The sequence below is a fragment of the Procambarus clarkii genome, chromosome 62 (assembly GCF_040958095.1).
Source record: "Procambarus clarkii isolate CNS0578487 chromosome 62, FALCON_Pclarkii_2.0, whole genome shotgun sequence".
NCBI lineage: Eukaryota > Metazoa > Arthropoda > Malacostraca > Decapoda > Cambaridae > Procambarus > Procambarus clarkii.
In genome coordinates this window covers 9,472,980-9,486,793 of record NC_091211.1, presented here as the reverse complement: position 1 = coordinate 9,486,793, position 13,814 = coordinate 9,472,980, and the positions used below count along the sequence as shown (strand labels likewise).

At 40.0% G+C, this 13,814-nt stretch overlaps 1 protein-coding gene across 1 annotated transcript; it reads right to left on the bottom strand.

Moving 5' to 3' along the window:
• Nucleotides 1-7,869: 7,869 nt before the first annotated feature.
• On the bottom strand, nucleotides 7,870-8,457 carry LOC138354314 (uncharacterized). Its single transcript, XM_069308462.1, has one exon. It carries the CDS (start codon nucleotides 8,455-8,457, stop codon nucleotides 7,870-7,872), a length of 588 nt encoding a protein of 195 aa, XP_069164563.1.
• Between the last annotated feature and the right edge of the window lie 5,357 nt (nucleotides 8,458-13,814).

Genomic DNA, 13,814 nt, shown 5'->3' with positions numbered 1-13,814 from the left:
GGGAGAGGAGCAAAAAGAGTCAGTCGAGAAAAGTCATAGCAGGAGCATGGTTAGGGCCCTATTTAGCGGGGGATAAAGAGCCCGGCCTTCCATCACAGTCCGACTTGGGGGCCTTGTCGCCTACTCCACGAGCCTGAGAATAGGGTTGCCAGATCCAAATTGCTAAAAGTAGCGAGCTGACGGTCGAAAAGTAGCGAATTTGCAAGTAGAGTAGCCCAATTTTTTGTTTAGTCAAATCGAATCAAATCAAATGTTTATTCAGGTAAAAGTACATACATACAAGATAAGTTACAAACATAATGTTAGATCTCTAGATAGCGACAGTACATACAGACAGACGACATTCAAATTTAGTAAGTTTATCTTCCTTCTTTGATAGAACAGACTTGATGTTCATCTGCTGATGACTTACCTCCGATATATTTTGTCTGTGTTTTAATGTTTCACTGTTTCTTTAAATCACTTCTATGAGCTCTTATCTCAGTTCTACAAACTTTACAATATGCCTTATTTCCATCTTCTTTCACTTCAGCCAACCACTTTTCAAACACGGGATCCTTAAGCCAGGACATCTGAAACGCTTCCTGATATTTAGACCACTTCCCCATTTTACACTTCTTTATCTTAACACTTAAGCAAATTCTAAAAGTAACAGCGGTAACTTCTTTTCTATATGCGGTAACTTGTGTCGAACTATCCTTCTGGAGGTCAGAGCCACACTAACAATGAAAGCACAGATGAAGCTGCCAAGTTCACTGTATGCTAATCCGCTCTAACGACAGTCATTTGATTCTTGGAAACACCTAAAGAGAAACCTAATATTTACAGTAGGCAACAGTGGGAGGTCACTTAACATAGACAGTACCCGGGATCAAGTATTAATGGCAATTAAGGTTGGGAAATCTATAGCCCGTGGGGAGGATTATCTTGCCTTGCGGTTACTTTTTCTTTGGGAAGTTCCTAGGATCAACGTCCCCAGGGGGTCGGTCTCTGACCTGGCCTCCTGGAGTAAGTGGTCTATTCAATCAAGCTGTTGGACGCGGCTGTGATTTGTACACATGACATTATAAAAAACATAAAAATCATCATTGAGTTTCTTAACATTAATAGCCCAACTTGTTTTTAAAGTAGCCCAAAAAGTCGCAAGTAGCGAAATTAAAAATTTGGGAGCGCGGGGCTCTGAAAAGGAGCCCAATTCGCTACTTGTAGCCCAATCTGGCATCCCTGCCTGAGAAGGTAAAGGTGGGCCAGAAATAGGCATAAAACGATCAGAAAAAAATTAGTCAACGAATAAGCCCCCATACTCCACCTTGGAGCCACAATTAGAGGATTGGACACCTGACAAGACGAGGCCTCCCAGGGATGCATCGTGGATATGTATATCCTGCAATCGTCACTTTAAGAGCTGTCAGTCTGTCGAGATCGGGCTCAGTAATGATTGCAAAGTTTGACAATAAAGGCGTCCCCTCGCTCGACAACGTCAAGTACACCAGTTCTACAGGTGAGAGAGTTTGCCTTCCCCAAACAGCCGGCATCAAAACAGAAGAAGACATCGGAAAGAACATTATAGAATGGAAAAAAGTCAGCAAGATTGGAACAATCTGAGAGGAGAAGAGGTGGGAGGAAAGGGAAGGGAACTATGAACAGGAAACACCAAGCCATTACAACTATATAGCACTTGGGAGGATTCAGGATAAGGATTTGGGATGTGACGGTTGAATGGAATGGTGCCCAATCACTTGGATGGTCGGGGATTGAACGCCGACCTGCATGAAGAGAGACCGTCGCTCTACCGTCCAGCCCAAGTGGTTAAGGTAGGTAGGAGGAAAACGAAACAAGAGGAAGAGGAAACAACTTCCAGGAAAATTTAAGAGAAGAGTGTGGTGGATTTCCCACCAGGTAAATTTATTAGTTTACCTGATTATATTAAAATGTACTCAATTAAAATAAGTGGACTGTATTATTTAATTTTAACTTTAGTTAAGTGTTACCCGGAACGCATATCCTGGGGGGGGGGGTTATTCAATGGTAATTATAGTCAATGATTGTAATTAATGATAAAATATTATAGAGTTATTTGCTAAATACTGAAATTATCGTAAGTCTAAGGTGATTAGAAGGTTTCAGTATGAATCATCAGAACATCAAGAGGGTTTGGCAAGGCAGGTGTCTCATGGCCGGGCACTCAAATCACATGTTGCCCTAGAAGGTAACCCCAGGTTCTCAGCTGATCACGTCTCTGCCGAAAGTTTACAACATTAACACTGTAAAGCAAATATCTTCACAGCTAATCTCAAATCAGTAGCAATAATTTCCTAACTATATGTGCTCACTATGGAGATTTTAATTTCCATGTGGTTTAACCGATTACTCACTCAAATACCTTAATACATGGCCATCTATCAATAACTGAGTATATATAACCGACCAGATACTGTGTGCTCTGTAGTCTGAAGGTTGCATTAGCGTTGGAACGTTGTAGGACCACGGGTGACATTGATATCCGTTGCTACTAATTTGCTTCCTTCATGATCGAGACTTGATCTTATCAGATCTTTTGCACAAGTTATCGAGGTGTGTGTCTCAATAATAGTGACGCTACTAACTTTAACTCGTTCATTAACTAGAACAGTTAGGGTTTATTTTACGCCTGAAGTAATCGATTCTAAATCCACAAAAAGGTTTTGAATTGTCCCTAACGCTAGACTAGAAGTTTGTAAAGTTTAAAGCACACTTAATATGTGCTAAACTCGTTGTGTGACTATTCCACTGGTAGTGAGAGAGCATTCACAACTGTGGTAATTTACCTCTGGTGGAAGCTTGCATTAATTCTTTCTAAGTTTTAGTTAATTTACAGTCTAAAATAAGGTTTTGTAATTTAAAGAAATAATAGATGGGAAATAATATTATAGGAAGATTAATAATAACACTGCTTCGATGCTGTCTAACGCAATAATCCTATGCATTTTCAGAGTAATCTGTAGATGTTTCCTAACAGAAAATTAATATGGTTAGCAGAGTTAATTCTCTGATACAGCGATTTTAACTAGTCATATCAGATGTTAGTAGTTTGGGAATTTTTTTTTTACATAATTTTGGGGGGAACGGGGGGTGGGTGGGTGGGGGAGGAATTTTTTTGGGGGAACGAGGTGGGGGAGGATTTTTTTGGGGGGAACGGGTCCTAGTTCACTGTTTAGCACAGATGTACAGTACTCCAGAGGGTCGTACGGTCCAGGCTCTGCTTCAGGAGGCTCTGGCAGTTTATACCCTGGAAGGGGTGGTTCTTCTCCAGCCCCGTCCACGGCGTTTTCCAGGTTTGGAGTCCCTGTGCCTTTTTTCACCAACTTCGAGGTCTACCCCAGAACTCAGAGTTCTTGTAAGGGTGCTGGAACCAATCGTATTAGCGTTTGCCTTTCCATTGGAGACTTTGAGCACGTGGAGAGGGGTGTACCTGCTGCTTGGGTAACAGCTTCTCCATATCAACCTACCTTGGCTTTGCGCCCTGGAGAGGCCACTCCAGACCAACAACCAGAGCACAACACCATAATCTTCTGAGACTGATGGATGCCTACTACTACACTGATGCTCCCCCTCCAAATTATAACCTTAAATTTGTGTTAGTAAAGTTTGTACATCTCTGTGTACAGTATGGATATCCCGTATTAGAGTTGCAGATGTTGGAAACCTAAGTTATTTCTGTCTTTTCAACTCTGACATATCTTGTTACTTATTGAATTATAACCTAAGATTAGTTTGAGAATTAATTATTCAATCCTTTAAATCAAAGATGTTTCTGAATCTATGGTGGTGTCAGTGATCTCGGTCACTGTGACTTGTAATGGGTTCAGTTACTATTCACTGATTCACCAAGGAATATTCCTGAATCAATCTTAAAACTTAATCGATGATTTTTTTTATTTATTCCTGGTTAAAATATTGCTTAAGTTTAAGCTTTCACTGTTGTGCAGCAGTCTACTTCAGACGGATGTTTATTTCTGAATGAAAGTTTCTTTCTGGAATTTCAGGTATATTTGGCATTTAAGTGATCTCATATTCTGCCAATTCCAGAGGAACTAATTTTCTAGTGTTTTGAGTGTGGTTGTGCCTCGGCACTTAACCTTCACAATTCTTAATATTCCCTGGTGGTCCAGAAGTACAGAGACGATTGTGCCTATTGGCCACTCTGAATGTGGTCCGTCACTGTTCACCGGGGTTTAAATTAATCATGTTATATGGGCTACCTGCTCCATAGCGGTACTCTCTCAGAGCGGTAAGATACTCTCAATTCCACACGTCATTCCACCAACCTTTCACTCTTGAAATATGTTTGTAACTCTGTATTAAGTCATTACCTCTGATATACGAGAGGTCTTTGGGCCCCTCGTCTTCTAGGGGACACTAGAGGGCTAAGAAGGCCTCCATGTATCAGATGGGATGGACTTAGTGGTTCTCGTTGTGAGATATCATCAGAGAGGTAGGTTAGTGGTCGGTTGTTGACTTCTTTTTCTATGACAACGGTTTGGAGGTCCGGCAAGCTGACTTTTTGGCCATGTCAGGCTTTCTTCAAACAACGTTTTACAGTGCCTACCATGCGTTCGTAGAACCCACACAACCACGGTGCTATGGGAGGTATAAACTTCCTGTGGCACTGTCTTTGTTTCAAGACTGTCTGTACATATGGGTGACTCCATATCTCTCATAAACATGCCACTCCTGCCACAAAGTTGGACCCATTGTCGGAAATCATCAACTTGGAGCAGGATCTACGGGCTGCAACCCTGCAGAATGCTTGCTGCAATGATTCTGCTCTCATGTTGGTTGTCACTTCTAGGTGAACACCTCTCATGGTGGCATACGGATTGATAAGTAAAAAGGCAAATGTAGGCCTTCACTGGAACCTTACCCGTTTCCTGTAAGTATAAGAGCTGTGTAATCCACCCCAGTGGTCTCAAAGGAACGAAGGTTGACAACTCGTTCTCTAGGGAGTGGTGGATGTCCTGGCTAAGGACACACCCGAGTGTCATACCTTCGGCAGATCACACAAGATTTAATTATAGACAAAACAGTCTGACAACCCTGAGGAAGCCAGAACTGCTGTCTTAAATCGGTGAGGGTGTCCAGCACTCCACCATGCAAAGTGCCCTACTCGGGTTTATGTAATACAATTAGTTTACTGATAATGGGGTGACGGGGAAGTAGCATGGATGTTTTCATATCCAAGTCTACATCTGCATATTGTAGACGTCCCCACACCGTACGATATTGTAATTATTTGAGTTAAACCAGAGCCTCAAGGATTTCACTAGTTGGTCAGGGAGGTTTATATAATCTCAGTTTTTTATAGTCTCAGTCTGGGCTTGTTTGACCCAACATTTTAGTGGACTAGGGAATTGGTACTTGATCCCTATTTTACTGAGAAAATCAAATATTATTTGAGTTACCCATAGCAGTTTGTCTAATCTGGAGTACTGACAAGGATCAATAGCAAGGTCCGAGGTGGTTCTGGCATCTCAATGGGAACAGTGACTTTGGTCACTTTCACTTGTGGATTTTGTTCAGACCACTGGCCATTGATTAACCACTGGGGTCTATTGAACTACATCTCGGCTTTGGTTAATTGCCTTAATGTCAATACTATAGAAAGGTAGTCAGATGGGTTTTCCTTGGTGGGCACATGTCTTAGCTTGTACCTTCTGACAGTTCTCTTATTTCCCTAACACGATTGCTCACGTAGGGAGTTTTGTTATGATTATTTTTTACCCCTTACAAGACTGCCTCATTATCTTTCCACACCATTGTTTCAGTGAAGTGGAGATTACTTAGTGTCTCGATCAGGTAATGAGCCAATCGAACTCCTATCAATAAAGCTGTTAATTCCATTTGTGGCAATGACCGTTTCTTTAACGGTGCCATGCTGGTTTTGAATGCGAGCAGCGTGGCCTGCTCATTGGTAACTAGATAAGCTACAGTGCCATACGCCATACGAGGCGTCACAGAACACATGCAGTTTGACTGGTTGATCAGGGTTAATAGTATTTCGAGGGAACGTAAGGTTGCTTAGGACTCTCAGATCCGTTGTCAACTGTTGCCAAGTTTCTTGCAAGTCATTGGGCATGGATCATTCCACCCTAATTTATTTTGCCAGCACTCCTGCATGAGGAGTTTGCCCTTAATTAATATGGGACTCACAAGTCCCAATGGGTCAAATAGTTTGCTGACTAGTGCTAACAGTTTCCTCATTGTTAGACAGGTGGTATTTGTTTCCACCGATTTTATGTTTAATTCATCAGAAGTGGTGTCCCATTCTACACCAAGTACCATTAACCTTTGGGGTACTTTATATTCAGGAAATTCGGTTTCTACTAACTGATTTAACTGAGGATTATTAGAAGGCCACGACTGCAAATAGTGGTCCCCTGGAAATTATTCACATGCAGATTCTTGCTAATCTCACTCTTGTGTGGACTACAGGACTTCTTCAAATGTGTATCTAAGGTTCCTTGAAGCAGAAACGGATACAAAGTTGCTCCAAACAAGACTGAAGCAAATCTGTAAGTGACTTTTTCACTATGTGGATCACTTGGATACTTGACCCCTGAGGAACATTGTAATTTCAGTCTTCCTCCTGAAGACCTACCCTAAAGAATGCTTCACTTATGTCAGCCGTGTAGGCATAAGTCCCTATGCAGAACCGTAACAACACAGTTTGAAAGAAGTCTTTCAATGAGACACTATTCGCCTTTGCCTTTGCACTGTTAAACACAATCCTGATAGGCGTGGTAACTGAATATTTCAGAAAGGCGTGATGGGGCAAATATTGTCCCTCCCTAGGGTTATCATTCTTGATCTCAATGAACTAATTGTCAAGTTGTTGTTGAATTAACTCATGGTATTGTTTTAATATATCATGCTGCTTGTTTAGGCATGATACCCGAGATTTTAATTGATTCAGCGCCATGAAGTGGTTCACAGGTAGTTACCGATTGGATTAACTTTAATGACAATTTGACCCAGTACTGATTCTTTGAAGATAACTGAATCTAGATATTGTTGGTAGGTCCAGGTATCAAGACTGGGTTGTTTAGGGACAATGCACAAGGTGTCTAGATCCTATAATTTATGTACAGGGGGGGGGGGGATCAAGCTCATCCTCAGACATGTCTCTGAACTTAAGTGGTGATTTCTCTAGGCACTAGTCAGGCAACAATTACTGGATTGACATGTTGGCTGTCCACCTTTATGGGCTGTCTCTTACACAATACAGGGCCAGTGAGCAATTTGCCTCCTGTGGACAGTAACAGGTTCATTCCCTGTTGTTTAGTGCAACCAGTAATAAATTTATAATAGTCTGCACCTACAAGTATATCGATATCGGTGAGAAGATCAAACTTTATCTATGGTTAGTCTATGAACTAACTTTATTTTATGGTCAGCTAGTTTAACTCCCTTACTCTGAAGGAGTTTGGCTGTGTTCTCTAGACCATGAACATATAGGTCAGCTGGGATTTTATCTACCACTATAGCCTGCATGAATTGGGCACAGCCTCCTAGACGTTCTAGAGTTCTTACCACAATACGTTCTTGGGGTCCTCTGTTTGTCAGGAACCTTGAGATGTTCAGTTTTACTTTACGTAAAGTTTTGAGTTTTAAGGTGTTTTGTTATGCAAGACACATAACTTGTCCAGTATTTCACTGGGCAACTTACGTCTTACAATAACTTCCGTCAACCACTCAGCCTCCTTTAGGTTAACCATAAGGCTAAGTGCTTTAAGTAAGGAGTCAGGCTCTAATGTAAAAGTGTGGAGTGAGTAAGAAGAACTATCTGTGAATGCCAAGTCCACCAGTTTTTGGACTAAGTTTGTAACAGCTCTATGTGTTAGCAAAATTACTCTTAAGGAACTGGACTGCGAGATCATAGCCATCACTGGTTAATGTTAAATTGGAGATTGCCTTTAAAGCTTCTCCCTTCAGTTGATCCTGTAAGTATATAAATTTGTTAGTTTTAGGAATGGAGGGTTTAGAAGCTACCGAGGAAAATTTATTCCAGAAGTCATCCCAACATTTATCCTCAGTTCCAGAGACTGTGGGTAAACTAATTAAAGGCAGTTTAACTTCTGGTTGAGCAATGTTAGAAGAGGCAGTGGTTAATTTATTCAGGGCAAATAATTTGATAAAGGGTTGCAGCCTAACATATATGTCATCTCCGTACTGTGCTAGATTGATAATATCATCATCTAATTCTGCCTCTGTTGCTTGAGTTTTGGCAAGTTCGGTCAAATACCTGTTTATTTGACCTCTGATTTGTTTAAACTTACTTGTTATTGATTGAAAATAACTTTCCAGTTCAAAGTAGTTAACTGTAGGTTGTTCAGACAGATCATAACATATGTTGATCTGTCCGGTCAGGTGATCTTTAAGATCGGTGAAGGTCCTTTTAATTTTCCCTGCTGTATCCATGTTGGTTGCAGGTTTAAGCCATGTAGGGCTTATATGGCTATTACTGATATAACTAGGGATACTTTTTCATATTGTTGGAACAAGTACTGTTGGTGAAAGCGTAGTACTTAATTTACCTTTTCTAAGCAATTTTATCTTACCTTACTTGGAGGTTGGAACATATATTAAATATTGAATATATACAAGATTTGAGTGGTACTTAGTAACATTACATGATGTACCTTGGGTTAGTCCTTCATTTTCGCCTTCGGTTAGAGTTGTGATACCTCGTAACACTCAAAGATGAAACAGTAGAAATATACGATAATGGTAAATATATGTTAAACACAATTCGTGTAATAATTCCCACCCTATTTTGGGTCTGTGCAGTAGATTAAATGTTGGCTAGGCTGTACAGTGCTCGCTAAATGTGCATCCTACCCTTGTTGGGTTAGGACAAAGAAATAGATTAGGCTTGGTTGAGCATTATTCAGTTCAGCTTTAGCCTAAAATTGTCCTACCCACATCTAAGGGTTGGCAAGAAAATTATATAATAATGTGCAGAAATTTAATAGAGCTAATTTTTGTTTGGTTTGGTTTTAAATGGGATATATAAACAATTTATAATTGGGAAATATGTACACAATTATGTTTGGCCTTCTTGCAACTACCTCTTATGATATTTTATAGTATTGACTAGTTTGTTGGCCACATATGCTCTTGATTCACTAGTGAGGTGGACTCCATCTGGAGAAATAGTCATGGAATGGTCGAGCTGTTAAATGGATATAAATGGCTCCCAACCATAACCTCCTCCTAATACAATTATTAATGTAATTAGCTGTGCTCTCATAAAACTCTAAACCAACACCCCAACGATTATTTCTTATTGGTTGGCAAGATTCAATTAGAGTAAACACTACAGCTGAGTTATTCTCCTTGAAGGAATTAATTATACTCCTAAGGTAGTTAATAGTCTCAGCTGGGTTGCGAGATGGGTGTATGTCATGGCCCCCTAGATAAATAATAGTTAAATGATTTGGCCACTCAAAAGCTGATGTTAATACTGGGTTATAGAAATTATGAGACTTAGATCATGGTGACCTGATTAATTGTATCTCTGTTTCAGGTATGTTGGATAATTCTGTGGGTAATTGGCTGTGGCCAACTATTGCAACTTTAAACATTAGGCTTTATTACCTGGTAGCTGTGGAGACTCGCTTAAATTATTAATGGAGGTTGGTCAAGTAAGGCCAGGAATTATGGCTGGTAACTTGCTGCCATAGTTTATAATTTAATTTAAGAGTAGCCTCATTTCTGGCTATTCTTGTTAATAAAGACTTGATTTTATTAAAATATATTTAGTGCGCTGGTTTTTTATGGATAGTCTAATTTTCACTATCCGGTCAGTAAAGGACCATAAAATGTGTGGGGAATTTCCCAGCAAGTACATTAGTTAGTTTAACTGATTATATTAAAATGGACTGTATTAAAATAAGTGGACTGTATTATTTCATTTTAGCTTCTGCTTGGTGTTACCTTGAATACGTATCCTGGGGGGGGGGTTATTCAATGGTAATTATAATCAATAATTGTAATTAATGAGCAAATCTTATAGAGTTAGTTGATAACTACTGAAACTATTGTAAGCCTTAGCTGATTAGGTTTCAACATGAATCACCAGGAGAACATCAAGAGGGGTCAGGCAAGGCAGGCGTTTCATGGCCAGGCACTCAAATCACGTGTTGCCACAAAAGGTAACCCCAGACTTTCAGCTGATCACCTCCCTCTGCCGAAAGTTTACAACGTAAACATTGCAAAGCAAATATCCTCACAGCTAATCTCAAATCAGTAGCAATAATTACCTAACTATACAAGTGCTCACCATGGAGATTTTAATTTCCATGTGATTTAACTGATCAGCCACCCAAATACAGCTATCAATATCAATAACTGGCCATCTATGAATAACTGAGTATATATAACTGACCGGATACTGTGTGCTCTGTAGTCTGAAGGTTGCATTAGCGTTGGAACGTTGTAGGACCACGGGTGACATTGATATCCGTTGCTACTAATTTGCTTCTTTCATGATCGAGACTTGATCTTATCAGATCTTTTGCACAAGTTATCGAGGTGTGTGTCTCAATAATAGTGACGCTACTAACTTATAAGTCAGAAGAATCTTAAGATTCTTATCATAAGAATCTGAAGAAATATTTCATGAGCCCTGTGCTGCATGCCTATTATTCCCTTAACAACCCTGTGGTACGTTGACAAAAAATATAATGATATTAATTCCTCTAATAGTTAAAAATGTGTTCGCTGGCCACAGAAAAAAATATGACCTAGTTTGGCCGTGATGGAGCGAGGGACTCTTGGTAATTTATGGGTGTTTACACATCAATCGCTCACAGTGGTCAGCTCCCCAACCCGTCCCCCTAAATAGTACATCTCATTTTAACTAATAATTTCCTTAACCTAAAAACTGCTGTATTAAAAATGGCAGCGGCTCACGAAATTTGCGTGATGTCCAGTTTTCTGTTTCTGGGTTCTCAGATAGGTTAGGTTTGGGTAATTTACTACATTAATTTAGTGACGTTGGAAACGTTCCTGAGAACGAGCTCCTGCTACTGGAGCAGCAGCCCATTCTCAGGAGTTGCAGAGAAGACATTTTTACTGACTTACTCCAATGTCTCTGAATGATTTTTTTCTCTAGTTTAAGTATTATTATTCAAGTGTGTAATTTGATAAATTTATATAATATGTGGAACATTGTCATATGTAAAAATATGGTGTGCATATTAATGACGCGATTATTATTATTTAAAGAAAAAGAAAACCCTGCTTTTGCTGTTAATACACTGCATACATATTAGTTATGTAGATACCTATCTACATTTTTGTGCACCATAATAAACCACTAAGCTGGTGTGATGGGTCCAAACACAGCATAGCGTCAACATGCTATTCGCTGAAGTGACATCATTGTTCACTAATGTTTGAACATTGTAGACAGTTTTTATCACAGTTAGGATCTTCAGTTATATTATCATCGCAAAATAATAGATTACTTATTTAAATTAATCTTTTTTAAGGGATGCTGTTAGTTCATGCTGCATGTGCCACCTTGGTTGATCACTCAGTACTGAAGCCTTGAAATCCTTGGAACAGTGTCCATGTTTTTGTTTTCAAATCATCGTCTGTTTTAGAGGTCTGAGGAAGCCGATGTGAGCCCCTGTACCCGCGGGAATTTTATTTCTTTCTCAGTACTCTGAATCATACTTGTATGACTCACTCAGTGAAAGTGTTAGACTGCATATTAATCTTCGTTGGTCATACTGGAATAATGATTGGAATGCAGTTTTATAGTTTAACATTACTATTTCTTCTTTGAGTTAGAAAGATAGTTCACTTAGAGAAGCAGAATTTTAACGAATAAAAACTGCAAAGTTCATGAATAATTATATATCACTATTTGCAGTCATTTTAAAAATTCAAGTCAGTTGTGTTATATAATTATAAAGAGAAAGTTTGTCAGGTCATCACAAGCAAGGAGTAGCTTACCTGGGTGAATATGCAGGAGGTGTTGACTGGTTGGTGGCTGACGGCTGACTGTACTCGGCCAGCACTGGCGGCCACCTTATATAGCATATACTGAGGCTTTCCAGTTGTACCTCCAATTATCAGACTTGGCTTTTTATGTTAATGTATAAACCATAATAATGTATTAAATAAACCAATTGTTGTGTGTGTGTGTGATTATTTCTCTACGTATTTCCTATTATATTATTGCACCTGACCGCCGTCAAATGCTGGATTTATTTCATAACATATAATGGCAACTGGCAACATTTAGCCCTTGCCAATTACAAATTTACAGATAGTGGGAACAGCCAATTAGAACTGCACATGTACCATGAATGCATATTTTCAGTATATCTGGAACTAAATAGTGCATTTCTGAATGTGTGTGTGTGTGTACTCACCTATTCACCTATTTGTACTCACCTATTTGTGCTTGCAGGATCGAGCATTGACTCTTGGATCCCGCCCTTTCTAGCCATCGGTTGTTTACAGCAATGACTCCTGTCCCTTTTCCCCATCATACCTGATTTTAAAATTATGAATAGAGTTTGCTTCCACAACCTGTTCCCCAAGGGCATACCATTTTTCCACTACTCTCACGCTAAAAGAAAACTTCCTAACATCTCTGTGACTCATCTGAGTTTCCAGCTTGCACCCATGTCCCCTCGTTCTGTTACTATTACGTGTGAACATTTCATCTATTTCCACTTTGTCAATTCCCCTGAGTATTTTATATGTTCCAATCATATCTACTCTCTCCCTTCTTTTCTCTAGTGTTATAAGGTTCAGTTCCTTCAGACGCTCTTCATATCCCATCCCTCGTAACTCTGGGACAAGCCTCGTCGCAAAACTCTGAACCTTTTCTAGTTTCCTTATGTGTTTCTTCAGGTGGGGGCTCCATGATGGCACAGCATACGCTAAGACTGGTCTCACATTGGCAGTGTAAAGCGCCCTAAAAGCCTCCTCACTTAGGTTTCTGAATGAAGTTCTAATTTTTGCCAGTGTTGAGTATGCTGCTGTCATTATCCTATTTATATGTGCCTCAGGAGTTAGATTAGGTGTTACGTCCACTCCCAGGTCTCTTTCTCGAATCGTTACAGGTAGGCAGTTCCCCTTCATTGTGTACTGTCCCTTTTGGTCGCCTATCACCTGATCCCATTTCCATAAATCTACATTTACTCGTGTTGAACTCCAGTAGCCATTTCTCTGACCATCTCTGCAACCTGTCCAGGTCCTCTTGGAGGACCCTACAATCCTCATCTGCCACAACTCTTCTCATTAATTTTGCATCGTCTGCGAACATTGACATGTAGGACTCCACTCCTGTAAACATATCATTTACGTAAATTAGAAAGAGTATTGGTCCCAGCACCGATCCTTAAGGTACTCCACTCGTTACTGTTCGCCAGTCCGACTTCTCGCCCCCTTACCATTACCCTCTGGCTCCTTCCTGTTAGGTAGTTCCTTACCCATGCTAGGGCCTTTCCGCTTACTACTGCCTGCCTCTCAAGTTTGTACAGCAGTCTCATGTGCGGTACTGTTTTAAAGGCATTTTGGCAGTTTAGAAATATGCAGTCTACCCAGCCTTCTCTGTCCTTCCTTATCCTTGTTACTTTGTCATAGAATTCTAAAAGGTTTGTTAGGCATGATTTCCCTGTCCAGAACCCATGTTGGTGTTTGTTTACAAACCCACTGCTCTCCAGGTGCTCAACAAGTCTTAGCCTAAATATTCTTTCAAATATTTTACAGGGGATGCTTGTCAGTGATACGGGTATGTAGTTAAGTGCCTC